Source organism: Heterodontus francisci, chromosome 43, assembly GCF_036365525.1.
Source record: "Heterodontus francisci isolate sHetFra1 chromosome 43, sHetFra1.hap1, whole genome shotgun sequence".
NCBI classification, from domain to species: Eukaryota; Metazoa; Chordata; class Chondrichthyes; order Heterodontiformes; family Heterodontidae; genus Heterodontus; species Heterodontus francisci.
The window spans coordinates 28324519-28347557 of NC_090413.1; the positions used below are offsets into that span (position 1 = coordinate 28324519).

Below are 23039 nucleotides of genomic sequence, written 5' to 3' on the forward strand. Positions count from 1 at the left end.
AATGTGTTAATGAGCAGATGATCTGTTTTTGTGATATTAGTTGAGGAATAAATATTGGCCGGGACACCTGGGGTAATATCTCCTCCTCTCTGAAACACTGTCTGCCTGATAGGACAGACGGGTCCTAGATATAACGTCTCATTCAAAAGACGGTACCTCTAACAGTGAAGCACTCCCTCCGTACTGCACTGAAGTGTTTTCCTGAATTATCGAGTGTCTGGAGTGGGATTTTGGTGGTGTTGATTGGGTAGTGCAGAGGCAGCTTTAGTTTGCATCTATTTGGGTTCTACCTAATCAGTGTTTCATTTTGTCACAGTATGCAAAAACTGGAAATGCTTCATTCCTAAGTACTAATGTGCATTCATGCACACGTTCTCATATACAGAAACACTCCAAAACTCTCATGGAGCAGTGAATTTGTTGCAGTGATTCTAAAGAGAAAGAATTTGTATTTGTTAATAACTGCGGAATGTCTTAAAGTGGTTTACAGCCAGTGATTAGTTTTTAAATGCAATCATTATATGGGCAAATGCAGGCAATTTGTGAACAGCAAGGTCTCAAAAAGACGATGAGATGGTGATTCCGGTTGAGGAATGATTGTGTGCCAAAGTACCAGGAAAATCCGCCTCCCTGCTCTTCAAGTAGTGTCTACGTCTTTTAAGTCTATCTGAACTGAACTTTGGGTTTACATCTCATCCAAAAGATGGCACCTCTGACAATGGCACTCCCTCAGTACTGACCCCTCATGCAGTGCAGCACTCCCTCAGTACTGACCCCTCATGCAGTGCAGCACTCCCTCAGTACTGACCCCTCATGCAGTGCAGCACTCCCTCAGTACTGACCCCTCAGTACTGACCCCTCATGCAGTGCTGCACTCCCTCAGTACTGACCCCTCATGCAGTGCAGCACTCCCTCAGTACTGATCCCTCAGTACTGACCCCTCATGCAGTGCTGCACTCCCTCAGTACTGACCCCTCATGCAGTGCAGCACTCCCTCAGTACTGATCCCTCAGTACTGACCCCTCATGCAGTGCTGCACTCCCTCAGTACTGACCCCTCATGCAGTGCAGCACTCCCTCAGTACTGACCCCTCATGCAGTGCAGCACTCCCTCAGTACTGACCCCTCATGCAGTGCTGCACTCCCTCAGTACTGACCCCTCATGCAGTGCCGCACTCCCTCAGTACTGACCCCTCATGCAGTGCCGCACTCCCTCAGTACTGACCCCTCCGACAGAGCAGTGCTCCCTCAGTACTGACCCCTCCGACAGAGCAGTGCTCCCTCAGTACTGACCCCTCCGACAGAGCAGCGCTCCCTCAGTACTGACCCCTCATGCAGTGCAGCACTCCCTCAGTACTGACCCCTCATGCAGTGCAGCACTCCCTCAGTACTGACCCCTCATGCAGTGCCGCACTCCCTCAGTACTGACCCCTCATGCAGTGCCGCACTCCCTCAGTACTGACCCCTCCGACAGAGCAGCGCTCCCTCAGTACTGACCCCTCCGACAGAGCAGCGCTCCCTCAGTACTGACCCCTCATGCAGTGCAGCACTCCCTCAGTACTGACCCCTCATGCAGTGCAGCACTCCCTCAGTACTGACCCCTCATGCAGTGCCGCACTCCCTCAGTACTGACCCCTCCGACAGAGCAGCGCTCCCTCAGTACTGACCCCTCATGCAGTGCAGCACTCCCTCAGTACTGACCCCTCATGCAGTGCAGCACTCCCTCAGTACTGACCCCTCATGCAGTGCCGCACTCCTTCAGTACTGACCCCTCATGCAGTGCCGCACTCCCTCAGTACTGACCCCTCCGACACAGCAGCGCTCCCTCAGTACTGACCCCTCCGACAGAGCAGCGCTCCCTCAGTACTGACCCCTCATGCAGTGCAGCACTCTCTCAGTACTGACCCCTCATGCAGTGCCGCACTCTCTCAGTACTGACCCCTCATGCAGTGCCGCACTCCCTCAGTGCTGACCCCTCATGCAGTGCCACACTCCCTCAGTACTGACCCCTCATGCAGTGCCGCACTCCCTCAGTACTGACCCCTCATGCAGTGCAGCACTCCCTCAGTACTGACCCCTCATGCAGTGCCGCACTCCCTCAGTACTGACCCCTCCGACAGAGCAGCGCTCCCTCAGTACTGACCCCTCCGACAGAGCAGCGCTCCCTCAGTACTGACCCCTCCGACAGATCAGCGCTCCCTCAGTACTGACCCCTCATGCAGTGCAGCACTCCCTCGCTACTGAAACGTCAGCCAAGATTATGTATTTGATTACTCGGAGGGGACTTGAACCCACAATCGTTTTGCATAGAGGTGACTATATGTACCCGATGAACCTTCACTGTTGCTGGCTCAAAATCCTGGAGCTCCCTTACTGACAGCACTGTGGGTGTACCTACCTCACATGGACTGCAGCGGTTCAGGAAGGCAGCTCACCACCACCTTCTCAAGGCCAATTAGGGATGGGCAATAAATGCTGGCCTGGCCAGCGACACCCACATCCCATGAATGAATTTTTAAAAAACCATAGCTGATACATTATAACTATGATAAATCTGTCCTTGGTGTTTTCTTTTCTAAACCTGATGTGTACCTGTTTCTGTTGCAGACTGGATGTTCATGTTAAGAAGGGAACATGGCGCTGTGCCCCTGCACCATGACGCACACTGACTCCGAGCTGGATGGAGGCCATTTCTCAGCAGGGCCAGGTCTGAGGGTGCACCTATACTGGTCAAATGAAGGCACACAAGATCTTGTTTTTACTGAGGGGGAGATGGTTGCAGAGGACATCTGCATTGTGGCAGCACAGAAATGCTGTAAGGAAGCCTTAAATTCTCTCATGAATATTGCTGGAGTGCTTATAGTCTGTTGTCTTTTTTCAATAAATGTCTCTATCAAGTTAAAAGGTAGTTGTCCCAGCGCTTTGGAAGTAAATGCATCCCAGGGTGGTACAGAAGCATACAGAACAGGAGGGCCCCTGGTTTGAACTGGGTCCAGTACTGGCTAATTAAAGCTGGGGCAGGAGTAAGGGTGCTACCCCTGGTGTGGGATGGCCAGATATTAGGGTGTGTGGGAAGGTAATACTGAAGTTGCATCAACTGAAACCTCAGTGCGTTCCATTCAGGAATCCGGTCAGTTCCTTGGTGCTTGTCCAGTCGGGATTGCCCTACTTATTGGAGTGCTAGTTTGGAGGTTCACCCGGAACACAATACGGAGCATCACAGCTCACAGTGATCGCTCGACGTCCCCGTTCCATTCAGGAGTTGGGCAGTGATTCCTGTGTCCTGGAGTTCTCCAGACTGAGGCTGCCACATATGATAAACTCTTTGTTGAACTTCCATTGTCCAGTGTGTGACCATGCAGCCCCTCAGCCCCAAAGCCTCATTACCTCAAGAAAGAATTGAAAATATGACCTCATTTTGTTGTGTGTTTTTTTTTTAAAGCAATTTCCCCGCTGTGCCACAATTTGTATGCACTTTGTGACTTAAAAGAGAATCTTTGGTTTCCTCCAAATCACGTCTTCAAGATTGACAAGGACCTGTGTCTGACTCTACACTACCGCATGAGGTATGTATGCTGTGCTCAGATTTCTCATGTCCACCATCAGTGCAAGTGATTCCTGCCAAACAAGACATCCTGGTAGAAATAAAAAGAGGGCTTGCTGAGAGTTTGGAACCCAGAGCTGAGACCCAGCACAGTGATTTGAAAACCTTTGCCATTTTTATAGAAATCTCTCCACCCGAGGGAACTTTGGGATGGTGGGGCACAGGAAATAAACCACAAGATTGAGAGATCACAGCAAACTACTGCAGATGCTGGAAATCTGAAACAAAACAAAAAGTGCTGGAAATACTCAGGTCTGGCAGCATCTGTGGAGAGACAAACAAAGTCAACGTTTCAGGTCTGTGACCTTTTACCAGAACTGGCAAAGGTTAGAAAAGAATTCGCTTGTAAGCAAGTGAAGGAGTGGGGAGTGGGGGAAAGAACAAAGGCAAAGGTGTATGATGGGACAGAGTAAAGGCCTGCTCGGGTCTGCAAATGAGACCCGACCCAAGCCCGACAGAACCCCATCCAACCCTGAGCCTGACCCGGCCCGAGCCCTTCCATTTTTTTCCCGCGCCCGACCCAACCCGACCATCAGTTAACCTACCTTCCGTTTTTCACTTTGTTCCTAACCTGCCCAAGCTTAAAATAACTAACAAAACCACTTTAAAGTCCAAACAGAAAATTAACATTGTCACTTGCCTGAGGTGGTGATAGAGCGTGTCTGATCCGGCCCGGCCCGACCCGAATGCTGGAGCCGGAAGTGCGACCCAACCTGAACCCGACACATGTCGCCGGGTCCTGTCGGATTGGGGTCTGGTCGCAGGCCTTTAGGGCAGAGGGAGATTTAATAACAATGCTGTCCTGGGACAAAGGCAAAGAGTGTGTTAATGCTTGTGGTGAAATATAAAGCATTAGTCCAGAGAGAGTGTTAATAATGGAATAATGAGCAGCTCTGACTGCATGAAAAGCAGGCACATGGTTATTAAAAAAAGGCCAGTCATGCTCTGAAATTAGTGAACTCAATGTTCAGTCCACAAGGCTGGAGAGTGCCTATTCGAAAGATCAGGTGCTACCCCTCAAGCTTGCGTTGATGTTCACTGGAGCAGGCCAAAGACAGAAATGTTGGCATGAGAGCAGGTGGGGGAGTGTTGAAATGGCAAGCGACCGGAAGCTCAGGGTCATGCTTTCAGACTGAGCGGAAGTGTTCAGCAAAGCGGTCACCCAATCTACGTTTGGTCTCCCCAATGTAGAGGAGGCCACATTGCGAGCAGCGAATACAGTATAATAAATTGGAAGTAGTACAAGTAAATCGCTGCTTCACCTGAAAGGAGTGTTTGGGGCCTGGGATAGTGAGAAGAGAGGAGATAAAAGGGCAAGTATTACACCTCCTACGATTGCGTGGGAAGGTTCCATGGGAAGGAGACGAGGTGTCGGGGGTAATGGAGGAGTGGACCAGGGTGTCGCAGAGGGAACAATCCCTTTGGAATGCTGACAGGGGAGGGGAGGGGACGATGCATTTGGTGGTGGCATCACGCTGGAGATGGTGGAGGATGATCCTCTGGATGTGGAGGCTTGTGGGGTGGAAAGTGAGGACAGGGGGTACCCTGTCGCACTTCTGAGTGGGAGGGGTAGCTGCTCATTATTCCACTATTAACACACTCTCTGGACTAATGCTTTATCTTTCACCACAAGCGTTAGCACACACTTTGCCTTTGTTCCAGGACAGCTTCGTTATTTAATCTCCCTCTGCCCTATCAAACACCTTCCCCTTTGTTCTCTCCCTCACTCCCCTCCACTTCACTTGCTTAAAACCGAATTCTTTTCTAACCTTTGCCAGTTCTGATGAAAGGTCACAGACCTTTAAAAGTTGACTCTGCTTCTCTCTCCACAGATGGTGCCAGACCTGCTGAGTATTTCCAGCACTTTTGGTTCTGTCACAAGATTGAGAGGTTAAACCAGGAATGCTGGAAACGAGAGCATATATTGGTTAGCATTTTGGCTTGCGATACTTGACCAGAACCCAAAACTACCCCATCTTTCTGTGACCAATCTCCTGAGTGGTTTCGTCATTTTCTGCTTTAATTCTCAAAGAGCAATTGCCCTGTTAATTGTTCCTTGTTAGCCTCACCTATCACTAAACAATTAGTTAGGCAGTCACAGCCTGTGACTGAACACTCTGGGCTGGCATCAGCGAATCATGTAATAACAACAAGAAATGCTGGATATATTCAGGTCTGGCAGCATCTGTGGAGAGAGAAGCAGAGTTAACCTTTCAGGTCTGTGACCCTTCATCAGCGAATCATGTGTTTGCTTAATCAATGTGCCTTCTGTCTGCAGATTTTATTTCAAGAATTGGCATGGCATGAATGAAAAGGAGCCTCGGGTACACCGATGGACGCCGAAAAAGAACGTCCATGAGAAACTTGACCAAGGCAGCCCTCTGTTTGACCACATGTCACTCAGTTACATCTTCGCACAGGTGGGCAGAGGTTTTGTAAAGCTTTCTGCAGTGCATGGTGGGAGCACGGTGGTGTGCAAGATGGAGAGAAATTGATGGAGTGTCTCCAGACCCTTTGACTGTGGGAGCCAACACAGCCAGATCTCCTGTTCTCACCCAGTGCTCACCTGTACTCCTTTCCAGTGGGGCGGGTCACTGAGAAATATTCAGGTTGAGCGACCTTGGTGGTTGTTTTTTATTTGTTCTCCCATCTCTATTTCAATGAAGTCTGAAGTCTTTAGACACAGATAATTTCATGTTTGACAGCTCCTCTTTCTTCCCGTCCACAACTCTCCAGCTGCTGGAGTTATCCATGCCTGCTGCTTTTATTTCTCGTAAGTTATGCTTTTTTGAGTTGTAAAAAATTCCTTTGCTTTGTGCCCAGGCAGTTCCTCTGAGCACACTCTCCATACAGACCCTCCAGTGCTGTACTGAGGGAATACGGCATGACCAAAGGTGTGGCACCTTTTGATTGAAATGCTGAACCGAGGTCCTATTTATATATTGCTGTAGTTCAGCACTGTTTGAGAAAAGCAGGTACTTCTGCTGGGTGTTGGACCAAAATTACCCCCCTCAAGCAAGTATCTCTGAAATAGATTAACTGGTCATTCATCCATGTTTGTGGGATCTTGCTATGAGAAAACTAGCTGCTACTGTGCTACAAAATAACTCCTCATGTATAAACACTTTGATGATTTGAGGGTTCTGATTAAGATGCTTTTTAACATTGGCAGTCCATGTTTGAAACCTCTCTGCTGGTGTTATCTGTGGTGACTGATCAGTGGTGTTTCTGTGTGATTTCAGGGTAAACACGATTTTGTTAATGGCTTTGCTCCACTCCGAGAGCCACAGAACGAGCAGGATGTACACGTCTTCCAAAATGAGAGTCTGGGAATGGCCGTCCTGCACCTTTCCTACATCGCAGTCCAGAGTGGACGCTCGCTTGCTGAAGTGGCCAAGGAAGTCAGGTGCGTGAACAGCCATGCACATGTCTCTCTGAATGTATGAACTGTTGGACTGTCGTGGTGTTCATAGCCAGAATAAAATGCTTTCGTATAATGGCTTGTGTGCATGTGGAACAGCCCAGAAGATGGGGAATCAATTCTTTCTGGAAGCGATATAGGTACCGACTTGAGGTTATTAAGTGAAGTAAAGATGAGTTTTTCAGTTTTAGGGAGGTGCTCCTGTGGTTGGGGGAGGAAGAGGGAAGGGAGCAACGCTGGGAGGCTTTCCCATTCGGGAATTCCAGGTGAGCATTGAAAGCTCACCATATAGGACACTAGCAGCATCAAATGGAGTTGGAGGGAAGATGGGGTTATCAGGAAGTAAAGTTGGAATCAGACATTTATGTGCTTGGGGAATGAAGAGCTCACAATGTTCTTGCACGTGCTTAGCCTCCCTTTTCATTCTGTTTCTGCTCCCTGTCTGAGCAGAGAGAGTACAAATGGACAGAGAGGAGTGAGGCAGGCTGAGAGAGGAAATAAAAACACAAAATTCCCAAAATGCGCGACAGATCTGTCAGTATCTGAAAGACACGTTAAGAGTGCTCTCCCTTCATTGGCACTGGTGGAATTGGTGGAAACTGCAAACCAAGCCACTGGGGAGCTGCCTTTACTTGCTTCTCATCTCTTGAAAGCCTTTGTGAGATGTTGACACTAATTAGCTTCCTTTCTTTGCTCTTTCAGCTTTAAGGGATGCATCCCAAAGTCATTTCGTGCAAAAATAGAGAGGTGCCACACCCTAACCAAGATCCGGCTTAAACGTGGTTTTCGGAAGTTTGTGAGGAGCTTCCAGTTGCCTGTGGTTGGCTCTGGGAAGGTGATCCAGCATGACATCATATTCAAATATCTGTCCACCTTGGAGAACCTTTGCACCAACTTTGGAGGTGAGATCTTCCGGGTTCCGTATTTGGAGGTGCTTCCAGAAAGCAGCAGGACCCCTTACATAAACAATCGGTATTATGTGAAAACCACAGAGGAGGACATCTCCCCCGCACTGGTTACACAGGAATATGAAGTGCTGGTGACGGGGACAGAGGGAATTCAGTGGAGAATAGCGAAAAAGGAGGTGAGCACTTGCTTTAGGGTAGTGCAGGATCAGGGCACACCATGTTGAGCAGAGCAGAGCAGAGAGTTACTTATAATCTACAAATTCCAAGAGCAGAAGTGAACCGTTTTGTCTGCTCTTTCAAATAAGTTTTACTGTGTCTTTAATAGCTCTTTTTCTCATTTACTCTGTCTGCAGAGGGCATCATAAACGATTTTGATCCCAGTCCTGTTCATGTGACACTTTCCAACAAGGGTCACTGAGTTTTGGGTTATATCTGGACAATCAGACTGATTTATTTCCCTTTCTTTTGTTCTCGCTATTGCGCGCTCTCTGATTCTCAGAATGAACCTGTGGTTTTAAAACCTTGGTCTTTATGGAGCCACTTGCAAATACTGACACGCTCCTAGGGGTCCCCTGCAAATACTGACACGCTCCCGGGGGTCCCTGCAAATACTGACTCGCTCCCGGGGGTCTCTGCAAATACTGACTCGCTCCCGGGGGTCCCCTGCAAATACTGACATGCTCCCGGGGGTCCCCTGCAAATACTGACATGCTCCCGGGGGTCCCCTGCAAATACTGGCACGCTCCCCGGGGTCCCCTCCAAATACTGGCACGCTCCCGGGGGTCCCCTGCAAATACTAACCCACACCCGGGGGTCCCCTGCAAATACTGACTCGCTCCCGAGGGTCCCCTGCAAATACTAACCCACACCTGGTAGATCCCCTGCAAATACTGACAAGCTCCCGGGGGTCTCCTGCAAATACTGACACACTCCCAGGGGTCTCCTGCAAATACTGACAAGCTCCTAGAGGTCCCCTGCAAATACTGACACGCTCCCGGGGGTCTCCTGCAAATACTAACCCACACCTGGCAGATCCCCTGCAAATACTGACACGCTCCCGGGGGTCCCCTGCAAATACTGACACGCTCCCGGGGGTCTCCTGCAAATACTAACCGACACCTGGCAGATCCCCTGCAAATACTGACACACTCCCAGGGGTCTCCTGCAAATACTGACACGCTCCCGGGGGGTCTCCTGCAAATACTGACACGCTCCCGGGGGTCCCCTGCAAATACTGACACGCTCCCGGGGGTCCCCTGCAAATACTAACCCACACCTGGCAGATCCCCTGCAAATACTGACACGCTCCCGGGGGTCCCCTGCAAATACTAACCCACACCTGGCAGATCCCCTGCAAATACTGACACGCTCCCGGGGGTCCCCTGCAAATACTAACCCACACCTGGCAGATCCCCTGCAAATACGGACTCGCTCCCGAGGGTCCCCTGCAAATACTAACCCACACCTGGCAGATCCCCTGCAAATACTGGCACGCTCCCGGGGGTCCCCTGAAAATACTAACCCACACCTGGCAGATCCCCTGCAAATACTGACACACTCCCGGGGATCCCCTGCAAATACTAACCCACACCTGGCAGATCCCCTGCAAATACTGGCACGCTCCCGGGGGTCCCCTGAAAATACTAACCCACACCTGGCAGATCCCCTGCAAATACTGGCACGCTCCCGGGGGTCCCCTGAAAATACTAACCCACACCTGGCAGATCCCCTGCAAATACTGGCACGCTCCCGGGGGTCCCCTGCAAATACTAACCCACACCTGGCAGATCCCCTGCAAATACTGGCACGCTCCCGGGGGTCCCCTGCAAATACTGACACACTCCCAGGGGTCCCCTGCAAATACGGACTCGCTCCCGAGGGTCCCCTGCAAATACTAACCCACACCTGGCAGATCCCCTGCAAATACTGACACACTCCCGGGGAGCCCCTGCAAATACTGACACGCTCCCGGGGGTCCCCTGCAAATACTGACACACCTCTGGGAATCCCCTACAAATGCTGACCTACACCCAGGAGATCCCCATCAAATATTGACACACCCCCTGGGATCCCCTGTCCTAATAGTGTCAGCACTGTCATCGCAACAGGTATTAAATACAGCAGCAGATTTGATGTGCTGGTGAGTAAACAAAGACAGAATTCTTGTGGTGTGTGCTATAGCAAGCTCCAGACAGATGGAAATCTGTTGGCCCTGTATGTCGTCTTTGCACCACAGGGACTCGGGATCTCAGCCCTGGAATGAAAGTGTCTTTTCTCTTTACATAAACTTTTTAAGCAGTTTTTCCATTGTCCCTGTTGAGTTTCCTAACCTCATTTACTGACTTGTATTTAAACTTCCTCGTTTCCTTTTATGCAGCAGGCTGCTGGGGATGTATGAGAGATGCATGGAGTGATGTTCCCTCTGATTTTCATTCCCCTGCTGTGCTTGGATATTGTTTGGTTCTGACTGCCTGTCTATACCCACCCATGTGCGCGAGCCAACAGACTGTTACTTTGTTGGTGTTAGCTGGGGAAATCATTGCAGCCCAGCCCTCTTCTCAACTGGTGTCCGCACATATGCGCTTCCTGGCAGTGGGCCCCAGTTAGCATTCCAAAGCTGGAATTGTGCTGTTTTTATCCACTGTTCCAACCCCCTGAGATGGTGAAACCAGTTGCAGTGCTGCCTTGCACTGCCCAGATAAGTTATTTCAGCACAGATCTGTGCTTTACTGGGTGGTACACTTACTCAGGGAGCCACCTGAACATTTTGTTCATGTTTTTGAAATATGCAGTTCAAACACGGGCTGTTTTCTAATAATTTTCAGGCTGGTGTGTCTCTGCCACGTACTGCTACTTCTGAAGGCTGCCAGTAATGGCTCTTCATTAAATACCAGCAGGTTACTGTGTTATCGCCAGTAGTAGCCTGGGATCTAACGCTTTAATTGCTAATCTGAGCTGTTCATTTAAGGACACTGCCCAAGCACACTCATTGGGATAAAATGGTAGGACCAGGTACTTTAGAACTGCTTGTAAACTTCAGATTTCTGCTCAGTAACTTTCTTTTTGAAGGATTATTGTTCATTTGTAACAACATGTGACAATTTAAGATGTGGCAGATGCATAGCAGATGTGAGACATATTTATTGGTATTAGTCCACATTCAGACAAAACTGGTACAATACAAGAATTGTGCAGTCATAGATGTATTTTGTTTTAATAGCCTGCACCAATCAAAAAGGCTGGGTGGAAGGGAAAACCTGCCGAGAATGGCAATAATAAGTCAAATGAAGCAGTGGAGTTCACTGAGAAGCCGTGGATACATTTCTGTGATTTCAAGGAGATTACACACATTGTCATCTGTGACTGCAGGGTCAGTGTCCATCGACAGGATAACAAATGTCTGGTGAGTAATCTGTTTATCTTGCCAGTTGTCTTCTTTCCCTATCCCTTCTCCTCTTCCTGGTGTATGTTTTCATGGGTCACCCTCCGATTCCTTGTCTTAGTGCCCACGGACCATGTCTGTGCTGTGTGAGCCCAGTCCTGTTCTCACATTGCACACATTCTCGCAGGCATTGCCGGATTGTAATCAGATTTGGGAATCTTCCTCTCCCTGTCCTAGGACTTCCCAGTTAGAACACATCAACTACGTTGCCAACAGCTAGAATCAAACCTGGGACCTTGCTGGTCTGTTTGCCACACTGGTTAAACCTGCTAAACCATTAAGGGAGCTCCATGAGAAATGTTTATTTCTGTCACTTATTGACCAGATCTAACTTGCGGGGATTCTTGGTGAGCAGGACCCGTAGGATCCGTGTGATTCCTTGAATTCTTGTGTAGGTCCTAATGTTTTGAAGGTAAATTTACGCTGATTAAATTCAATTTAAAAACAATCAAATTATTGGAACGGTTTATAATTTTTACCTGTTCTGTATGGATTTGTTACCCTCAAAAGGGTTTTGACTGAAGTGCTGACCACTTTGGCGAACTGGTTTGGAACCTTGTGATGTGAGGGAGTTGACTTAATGTCAGTAGGGAAATACTCATCGACTCCACAGGGAATTGGCAATCCTGTCCCTTGGATGACTCCATTTGCCCCCCTCAGGCTATCAGAAATATAGACAGTGCAAAGAAAAGAGAAACGTTTTGTTTTCAATTGAGGGACATAAATGAAGAGCCAAGGCCTGTGCTGAAAATCACCACTTGTGATTGGAGAGACAGTGAGGCAGATATAGTCGTCATTTGGGATCCTGGGAAAGAATGTTAAAGAAGGACATACTATGGTGAGGCTTAATTTAAACTCTGAGGACAGAGGGGAAAGTGCAGAGCTTTATATTTAAAACATAGGCACGAGGGGGAAGTGCACACATTAGGAATGGCAATCCAAAAGCATGGCAGGGAAGGTGGTGACAGAGGAGTTTGGCTAAACCTTTATAATTAAAATCCACCTCTATCCTTAACATGAGCTGCACCCTGACACTGTTTTAGCCATGCTATATGAATGGTGAGGCAGTGATGCAGTGACACACTCGCTGTGCAGTAATAGGATACTGGCCATAGCCTGCAATTACCAATTCTCAGTCTCTGTTGCACCAGCAAGGTCACATGCTACCCCAGTTGGGGTGGATGTTGGAGGGGGGTGGGGGGTGGTGCGGGAGGGGGGAGAAACGGGTGGGCTCTGAGGAAGAGAATTCATCTGTAAAACTGCCACTCAGAGAAAAACAGAAGATGTGAAGATTTTTTTATTCGTTCATAGGATGTGGGCGTCGCTGGCCAGGCCAGCATTTATTGCTCATCCCTAATTGCGCTTGAGAAGGTAGTGGGCCACCTTCCTTCTTGAACCGCTGCAGTCCCTGTGCAGTGGGTGCACCCACAGTGCTGTTAGGAAGGGAGTTCCAGGATTTTGACCCAGCGACAGTGAAGGAACGGCGATAAAGTTCCAAGTCAGAATGGTGTGGGGCTTGGAGGGGAACTTGCAGGTGGTGGTGTTCACGTACATCTGCTGCCCTTGTCCTTCTAGGTGGTAGAGGTCACAGGTTTGGAAGGTGCTGTAGAATGATCCTTGGTGCGTTGCTGCAGTTGATCTTGTAGATGGTACACACTCATGTCACTGTGCGTCGGGGGTAGAGGGAGTGAATGTTTGTGGAAGGGGTGCCAATCAAGTGGGCTGTTTTATCCTGGATGGTGTCGAGCTTCTTGAGTGTTGTTGGAGCTGCACCCATCCAGGCAAGTGGAGAGTATTCCATCACACTCCTGACTTGTGCCTTGTAGATGGTGGACAGACTTTGGGGAGTCAGGAGGTGAGTTACTCGCCGCAGAATTCCCAGCCTCTGACCTGCTCTTGTCGCCACAGTATTTATATGGCTACAGTTTCTGGTCAATGGTGACCCCCAGGATGTTGATAGTGGGGGATTCAGCGATTGTCTTGCCATTGAATGCCAAGGGAAAATGGTTAGATTCTCTCTTGCTGGAGATGGTCATTGCTTGGCATTTGTGGCATGAATGTTACTTGCCACTTATCAGCCTAAGCCTGGATATTGTCCAGGCCTTGCTGCATTTCTACACGGATTGCTTCAGTATCTGAAGAGTCATGAATGGTGCTGAACATTGTGCAATCAGCGAACATTCCCACTTTGACCTTATGATTGAAGGAAGGTCATTGATGAAGCAGCTGAAGATGGTTGGGCCTAGGACACTACCCTGAGGAACTCCTGCAGTGATGTCCTGGAGCTGAGATGATTGACCTGCAACAGCCACAACCATCTTCCTTTGCGCTTGGTCTGACTCCAACCGGTGGAGAATTTTCACCGATTCCCATTGACTCCAGTTTTGCTAGGGCTCCTCGATGCCAAATGCTTCCTTGATGTCAAGGGCAGTCACTCTCACCTCACCTCTGGAGTTCAGCTCTTTTGTCCATGTTTGAACTGAGGCTGTAATGAGTTCAGTAGCTGAGTGGCCCTGGCGGAACCCAAACTGAATGTCAGTGAGCAGGTTATTGCTAAGCAAGTGCTGCTTGATAGCACTGTCGATGACACCTTCCATCACTGTCTCCCTAATGTCAGTCTAGAGTGAGAGCTCAGCCTCCACGTTCAAGAGATTTTTAAGTAGAGATTCAGCTCTGAAGCAAAACCCCGTGGTTTGTTTAAAACAGGCCCTTCCATTGTTCGACCAGCTGCAGCAGTTGTCACTATAATTGGATATACTGTAGGTAAGTAATTACCGAGTGATGCAAGTTCCATCTCAGTAAGTCACACAAGGAATCCAGGAGGGAGAGGCCAGCCAGATTGATGTTTGCTTTATTTAGCATGGCTGAATTTCAGTCTTTCCTTAGTGCTACACTTGCAAGTCACTGCTCACAGAACATAGTTTAGTGACTTCAGACATCCTTGCATTGTTCCTTACCTACATTACTGGTCTCATAAGATCACTTCTGTTGCAAAGGCCCTTGAGTTCATTTGCTCTCGTCCTTCCATAATATTAATCCTGCAGATTTCCCATTTCAGTATTGAGCTGCTTCTTAAATGAGTCCAAGAAATAGAGAGGAAAAATGAAAACTGGAATGCATGTAGCAAATAATGATGGCGATCTAAAGGTTGCAGGTTTCATCCCCGACTGTCCTGTGTTAGTCATTCTCAACAGGGGTTGTGGGGGTGAGAGCTACTTAAAATTAACCTGAGGCCTGAGGGAGAAAATAGCAGCTTATCATTCCTGCTGGGAAGCAGGCATGGAAACCAAGCTGAGGCACATCTGCTCCTTCAGGCGAGGAGAGCTGCTAATGCCCAGAGAAACCTACTCCAGTCAATATCAGTGCTTTGAAAGACTGGGGAAAGAGGAAGTAAGTCGGAAGAAAATCAGGTATTAGGTGATTGCATTCCTATACTTCTAACTGCTTGAGCATCCCTGATTTTCTTTGCTCTGCTATTTGTGGCAGTGTCTTCAGTCTAAATTCTGCAATTCACTCTCTAAACCTCTCCTCCTTTAAGTTACTCCTTGCAACCTACCCCTATGACCAAGCATTTAGTCACAAGACCTAACATCGCTTGATGTGGCTCGGTGTCAAATTTGTTTGTTGCTCTTGTGGAATGCCTTGAGATGTTTTACGACATTAAAGGTGCAATATAAATGTAAGTTGTTGCAGTGTGGCTGTTTCACCACTGTATATCACTGGCACACTTAGTAATGTTCTTGTTTATTGAACCCACTAAGAGCATTATAGGACCAAATTCCATAACAGCACCAACCATTTCTCCACTTTGTCCTTTGAGAAGTAGATATGTAAGTCCGAATGGATTATTATTGTCCAGGTTGGGATCTTGCAAATTCGAATATGTCATCAGCCATGTTTGATGAATCTAAAATAAGTTTTCAAACTTAAATCTATTGGAGAACTGTTAATAATGTTCCCAAGGACCCCCCTGTTAATACTGATATGATCTTGGGAACCCTTTGCAAGTATTGACAAACTTTGGGAACCATTGGTCCCAAATTACAAAAGTCACTGCTAGCTACCCAAAAATAAATGGTGCTTTTATTGCAGAAAGTATGTGATGTTCACAAATTGAAACAACCAGCTACTAAATCAACAGAAAAGAAGACACGAAATACAGAAATCCCGAGGTGCTGTCCTGATAGGCTGGTCTCAGAAGGACAGAAATTTGATAACCTCATTTCTTGCAGTTTAAAAAGCTGCATTGAGGCATTTAAACCGTTCAGCTGCTGTCCAATCTGCAGACACAATGTACGCTGAAGCTAATCCTTTTCTTATCTGTAGGACCTAGGACTGCTCGCACACAAACAAGCACTGTCCTTCGCGGCGCTGATCGATGGCTACTCTCGTCTGACAACTGACTCTCACCACTACCTATGTCATGAGGTGGCTTCTCCACGGGTTGTGCTGAGCATCACCAGTGGTATCCATGGACCAATGCAGTAAGTGTCGGTGCGGCTGATATTCCTGATGGGGTTTTTAAAAAATGTCCCTCTTTGTTCATCGAGGGATGTTAGTACTCGGCAATAGAATCCTTCCCATTTCAGGCACTCAGTATCAGCATCTCTAAGCTGTCCTTATCAAATACTTCCAGGGCTGGTGCAGCATGGCGTTAGATACAAAGTAAGGATCCCTCTACACTGTCCCCATCAAACACTCCATGGACAGGTACAGCACAGGATTAGATACAGAGTAAAATTCCCTCTTTATAACCCACCGCAATGCTACACGGTGAGGAAGCCAAGGCCAACTTCTGCCTGTGTTACTCGCACCCCATCTACTGTGTCTCACCGTCAAATCTGTCACGATGTCTTCAGTTTCTGTCTATCTGCCAGTCAAGATTCATGGAGCAGGAAAAGCAAAACCCATCAGCACTGGGGACAAAACTTCCTACTCCCCACCTTGATCATGAAAAACTCAAAAATAAACTGAAGTTAATCCACAGAAAGACAAGTAATCTTTGTACACACAGGTGCACAGAACTACTTGAGCTGCTTGGTGCAACTCTGTCTTTATAGAGTCACAGAGAGATACAGCACTGAAACAGGCCCTTTGGCCCACCGAGTCTGTGCTGAGCAACAACCACCCATTTATACTCATCCTACATGAATCCCATATTCCCTTGAGATGGAACATTTATCAAATGAAAGGTCATTTTGTCCTGTACACCTCTGTCAACCAAACTGAAGCTACCCCAAGCTTGCATTCAACACGGCTATTACAGGCAGCAAGGAGGAGTTCATTCAATAACAGATGAACAGACAGATTTGAATAAGGTCCCAAAGGAAAGGGTAAATCCTAAATCTTTTGGTTTTGCCAAATTGAAAGAAAATATAAACTTTAAAATTTAGAAGGGGATGACAAACTGGAAAAAATTTGATCCCGTACGGCTGCCACTGGAACTCCAATGTGCATGGCACTGACAGAACAGGCCATCAATGGATCACCATGTAGTCACTTATCTTGAACTTGTTTTTTTCCCCAATTTAGCCTCCCCACCTCTTATGAAGATCTTAACCTGTGCACGGGGGGCAGTGCAGTGTAGTATGTTATGGTGCAGTGTGATCTGCTACCATATGATGCGGGATGATATGGTGTGGTGTGGTACGATAAGTTGCAGTGTATATTGTATGAAATGGTGTGGTATGATAAGCTTTGGTATGATTGCAGAGGCGACGGTTAGCTTCAGCAAGCGGCCATTCTTCACGTGAGTTGGAATCACGAGGTTGTTGGACTGTGGTGAGCATCAAGCCTCACACTGGTCCCCTCTCAACCTTGACAGGCAGGAGCTTTTCATCAGGGGTCACTGGACAGCCAGACTAAACCCATTCCTGCCTCTCTGTCAGCCAGTCGTCGTGACTTGTAACCTGACCCACATCAGGATCTCTGTGTGGCTCCCTAGCAAACTTCTCCACTGAGGAGGAACTCCGTTTAAACACTTTCTAGACAAGGCAACCCTTTTGTACCTTTATTCCGTATATACCTGAGGTGTAAAGGGTTAACAGTTGGGCGAGAAATGGACATTCAACCTTTTTTTTTTTCCTTTTCCCACAGACCACACTATGTCACCAGTAAGCTCCGGAGAGAGGAGAACAAGGAGGGACTTTATGTGCTGCGATGGAGTGCTTTGGACTTCAATAAGATTATCATGACTGTTGTTAGCAAAGAAAAGTTTGAGGTAGGTGTGGCGCTATTCATCAATTGGAACTTAACATAATATTTGGGAGTATGTGGGTGTGTTGACATGTGATGCTGTGGAATGTTAAGGTTGAAAGCGCTTTCTCCCCCACCCTCTTTTCCAGGTGTGCTTACACCTGCGTACATTATGCCTGACTGGATTGGAGAAAGGGCCAGCGACAGTCGGCATTTTTACTTCTCACCTCCCACTAGCTAGGGAAATGCTCAACACCTTTGCACAACAGCAGGTGAGGGAGGGAACCGTGGGGACGGAGGGATTCAGAGAGAGTGTGCAAGTATTAGGAAGACGGGAAGTGCCCATTGCCAACCCACAGCTCCTTACGACAGCCCGGTGCCATATTTGGTGTACCCAGCTGAGATGACCCATCTCATGGGTAGACACTGAAAGAATTACCACCTTCACTGTCAGCAGTTCAGCTCCCTTTAACCCAGCTAGTTTTCCTCAGTAATAACAATAGGCAACTGCTTGTTGTTACTCGGATCTAAAGGTGTGCAAAGGAAACCCGACCCCAGTCCGAATGCCAGAGCCGGAAGCCCGACATGACCCAGCCCGCACCCGACACATGTCGTCTGATCCTGTCGGGGGCGGGTCGGGTAGCAGGCCTTTACATCTGTACGTGGGTAAAGGCCTGCTACCCGACCCGACCCGACCTGGACGGGTCCCGACGACATGTGTCGGGTTGGACTTCCGGGTCCGGCATTCGGGCTTGGTTCCTTTGCACACCTTTACTCGGATCTGCTCAGCATCTGGTGTTTAATGATAATAGTGGTTCTCAAGCAGTGAGTCACACTATCCGCATGCGTGGAAACTCAGGATTCAACACATGATGTGGCCCAGCCCAAGCACTTGAATACATTGTCAGTGTATACTGCTTTAATTGTAAACAATTACAAGTACAGGTTAAAACAACAAATTAACTGAATCCCAGTACTTTTGAAAAGGACACTCTCCAAAAAGATGTTCACTTAATGGTTTAATCATATAATAATGTGGCAGTACTGTATTGAAGGCAGCAAGGCTGAGGAGTGCTTACTAAACAGTAATAGGAGAAGATGGGAGCAGGGCCAGATATCACTAATGGCCTTGCTTTTAAACTTTAATGTCAAATGGGGCCTCTTCCAAATGGTTACATTAAGTGTTTGTTGCTTTTCTTTTTTTTAAAATCACAATATTAATGGAGACAGGGGATTGGAAGGCAAGCTCTTAAAAGCCCAAAGGTTTCCTTCAGTTGCATTAAGATCACTAGTGAGTGCCAGATAAAGAAAGTATTATTTTTCAGCTGGCCTCATTAACGTTTTGTAGTGAGGCCCCCGAGGGTTTTGCTTGAAGTTTTAACCATTTTGGTCATAGTTTGCTGTGTTTGTAAGTTCCTCTGTTTTGGGAAAAAAAATCAATAGCCCTTCCCCTGCTGCTCGCTGTCTGGTGTCACACAGGGACTGCTACTTGGGGGAAGCACTGCAGAGTGGCCAGACCTCATCCAGAAACTTGCATGGGACAGTGCTTTGGTGCATGATGATCAAACTTCACTATATCCTGTTTCTGACTGGAGTTCTTGCTTTTTTTTGCACATTTAGGGTATTGCTGGGGGTTGTGTGTTAAAACAAATGGGAATCGAAGTTAGCACCTTGTCCCATTATACACAGAGGAGGGAGTCCTGTCCACTACAGATATCAGAGAATCCCAAATCTCTAACACACTTAAGAAGCAAACGATAATCAGTAACAATGTACAGAGTAAATTCTCACCAGTACAACGCCCTTTCTTATAACTTTTGGAAGTCATTATATTTAAAAATCCACTGTGACTTCTAATTATCCCAAGGATCTAAGAACAATTAGTCTCAAACTGATCCACTTACACCTTGTGACCCTTTAAAGGATGCACTAAGTTACACACAACTGCACTACATTACACACACTGCACTACATTAGAGGAATAATACATGGTATGCTGCGTGATATAACATAACCTTATAAAGCAGGCATCCTGTGGCTTAATGTGAGCAGCTTCACTGAAGTTCCACTAGTTCTGTAAACTTTCAAATTAATATGTCATTTAGCAGTAAGGAGCGAGTCATATTAACATGTGAGCAGGAAGAGTTGCTTGGGACTGTGTTCACATGTAGGGGACTGACCAGAGGCCTTCAGTCAGCCAGTAATTTCACTTCAATTTGTATCTTGCGTGCATTATCATGAAATGACTGAGAGGAGCTCATTTTGCAAGGAATAAAAAATTTCCTGTTAATACTTTGAGAGTTATTTTTCAATCATATTAATGATAAGGGCATGACAGAATCAGGCAGCACAATAAATATGTCCATAGGCTCTGGAAAAACAGCTAATTGTAAATAAACAATGGCTGTTAGGTGTGAAAGAGGGCGGAATGACATTTCAATTGGAAAGCCTTCACCAGAAGAGGCCAATGTGAAATGTAAGTCTCTGAACCAATAGCACCTTTTTGAGCTCAGGGCTGGAGAGCTGTAACTGCTGATGGGTAGGAAACACAACGCCTGTTCTTAGCTGCTTCAGGGATGCAGCAGGTCATGTGGTGAATAACTGGTTATTTTGCTTTCTGGTGGTGTTGGCTGAGGGAGCTTCATTGGCTGGAAGAACTGCCAGTTTAGTTTAGTTTAGTTTCGAGATACAGCACTGAAACAGGCCCTTCGGCCCACCGAGTCTGTGCCGACCATCAACCACCCATTTATACTAATCCTACACTAATTCCATATTCCTACCACATCCCCACCTGTCCCTATATTTCCCTACCACCTACCTAAACTAGGGCCAATTTACCTATCAACCTGCAAGTCTTTGGCATGTGGGAGGAAACCGGAGCACCCGGAGGAAACCCACGCAGACACAGAGAGAACTTGCAAACTCCGCACAGGCAGTACCCAGAATTGAACCCAGGTCCCTGGAGCTGTGAGACTGCGGTGCTAACCACTGCACCACTGTGTTCTTTTGATTGGAGCCTATGAATCTTTAATGTCCACCTGTGCAGACTGACACACTAGCATAACATCATCACCAAGGGACCCCTAACAACACAGCCCACTCTGAGTTGCAGTACACTGTCTGCTTCCATTCTGCCTCCATTCTTCTGCTGTGCTCAAGGTTTTAAACTTCTGATCGAGACCCTGAGGAACCTGTCGCATAGCTGTTTCTCTCTTCCAAGTGCATGACTGCACCTGTTGGGTGGTTTCAGCATTTTTTGTGCTTCAGGACTTCACTCAATTAATCTTGCTATTACCCCTAAGTAAAATTTCCTATTAAAATTTCATTAGCAATGAGGAACCAATAATGTTAACAACTGCCTGAGTAATTATTCTGTTCAGCAGAGATAATATCGGACTGACAGAGGCCATTAATGAGCCAGTATTCTGTGCTCTTGGTCGCTCACGTTGCCATGAAAAAGTACGTACAGCATAAAGCATGATGGATATCTGAGTGTGATTTTTTAACAGCAGTTCAAGGTTGGCCAAAGTTGACCCGATGGCTGCCTCTGGCTTCTCAGCCAGCACCACCACCCACCCTCCCCCCCCCGCCCCCCCCCCCCCCCCTCCACTGCCCCACACCCCCCACCCTGAGGCAGCCTGCTCTCCTAAACTGAGATTTACTAGGTGGACATAAAAACTGAGGAAATGGGAGCAGCAAGACACCATTTTCCCTTTCCAGCCTGCTCCTCCATTTGATACGATCATGGCTGGTTTTCTACCTCGGCTACACGTTCCCACACTATTCCCATATCCTTTGATTCCCATATTATCCAAATATCACTTGTCAGTCTTGACTGTCCAGAGAATGGTTTGCATGGTAATAGCGCCTCAGAGGAGGGGAATAAGAGTTCTGCTTTCAAAGGGGAAGGACATTTTTTAGTCTGTACTTGTATTTTCTTGTCCAGCACTGACTGTGTTCCTCTGTTTCACTTTCAGTTTGAATTATTGAGAGGTTCTGGGGGGTTTCAGGAGATGAAGCAGTTTCAGATCGAGAGGAAGGCATCAGATGCTTATGTGCTGCAGGGATGGGAGAGATCATTCCCCAGTGTGAAGGAGCTGCTCGAGAACCTGAAGGGCTGCATGTTGAAATCGGGGAACGAGAGCTACATGGTTAAGCAGTGTTGTCCACCTCTTCCACATGGTAAAGAGCATCGTCAGACATGGCCAGATTATTTGTAAATGTTTTTCATTTCTTTTCTCCTTGTGCCCTTTCTGTGGTCTCCGCGTGCCATGCTCCATACCCAGTCTGCCTGTGCTGCTGTGACATTGTAAGTGCAATGACTCTCATCTTTTCCCTCTTTGATCATCTCCAGAGCCTTTAATAGTATCATACATCGCCCAAAGCTATGTCCGTGTCTGTGTAGTTTCTTTCATATTAAACCCTCCTTTGTGATCAATTCTAACTCGAGCTCCTCAACTCTATCATTTTCTCCCCAGATTCCCCTGTTGGTGATTCCACTCTGCTTCTGTCAACTTCATTGAGATCGCATGCTCTTGCTTGACACACTCGCCAGTGCTCAGCTCATGCTTGCTACTTTCAGCGCACACTTACTCATCCTCACTGGATATTTGCACATGCTCAGCTCACACTCATGCCATCACTGCACACCTGCTGTGCAGCAACCAAATCATTAAATCTTGATCTCCTTCGGGGCTCTTGATGAAGATCATGAAAATACTCAGAATCTTCCAGGACATTTCTTCCTGCCTCTTGCAGCCTGAACCAACAGATCCTATGCTTCATATATCTTGGCTCTTCATCTACAGACCTATTTGACTTCACTATCTTCCCCTGACTTCAAATGGATCTGTAAATAATGACAACTTTCCCAAGCCCAATCGAGTTTGTACTTTTGGGGGAAGCTCTTCTTGCAGATATGGACTTAACAAAAGGAAAAGCTTGTTATGAGATCCCTCAAATAGTGCTAGCTTCTAAATCCTCTCACTTCCCTTCTCTAAGACCCCTATTCTTTCCCTCCCCCTTTCCCAACCCACCCTCCCTTCTTCATCTTGCCCTTCCACTCCCCTCTAAAAGGTATGGCGGTAAATAAACAGTGGGAAACATTTAAACTAACAATTCAAAATGTTCAACAAAAATATGTTCCATTGATGGGGAGATGGTGGCGTAGTGGGAATGCCACTGAACTAGTAAACCAGAGGCCTAAGCTAATGCCCTGGGGACACTGGTTCAAATCCCATCATGGCAGCTGGTGGAAATTAAATTAATTAATTAAAAATCTGGAATTGAAAGCTAGTTTCAATAATGGTGCCATAAAACTATCATCGATTGTCGTAACAGTCCATCTGGTTCACTGGAAGGAAATCTGCTGTCCTTACCTGGTCTGGCCTACATATGACTCCAGACCCAACAATCTTCTTCAAAAAAAAAAAATAGCCGAGCAAGCCACTCAGTTGTTAAGGGCAATTAG

General features: G+C 47.3%; 1 protein-coding gene across 1 annotated transcript in view; it reads left to right on the forward strand.

Annotated features, from left to right (window-relative positions):
- LOC137355776 (non-receptor tyrosine-protein kinase TYK2-like) overlaps positions 1-23039 on the forward strand; it is a 98703-nt gene that overhangs the window by 45879 nt on the left and 29785 nt on the right. Inside the window, 9 exon segments of the mRNA XM_068021279.1 lie at positions 2607-2814; positions 3442-3565; positions 5882-6023; positions 6846-7009; positions 7727-8108; positions 11153-11335; positions 15701-15858; positions 17471-17594; positions 21547-21751. Coding sequence (XP_067877380.1) covers positions 2634-2814; positions 3442-3565; positions 5882-6023; positions 6846-7009; positions 7727-8108; positions 11153-11335; positions 15701-15858; positions 17471-17594; positions 21547-21751 — 1663 coding nt within the window. The 5' untranslated portion in view covers positions 2607-2633.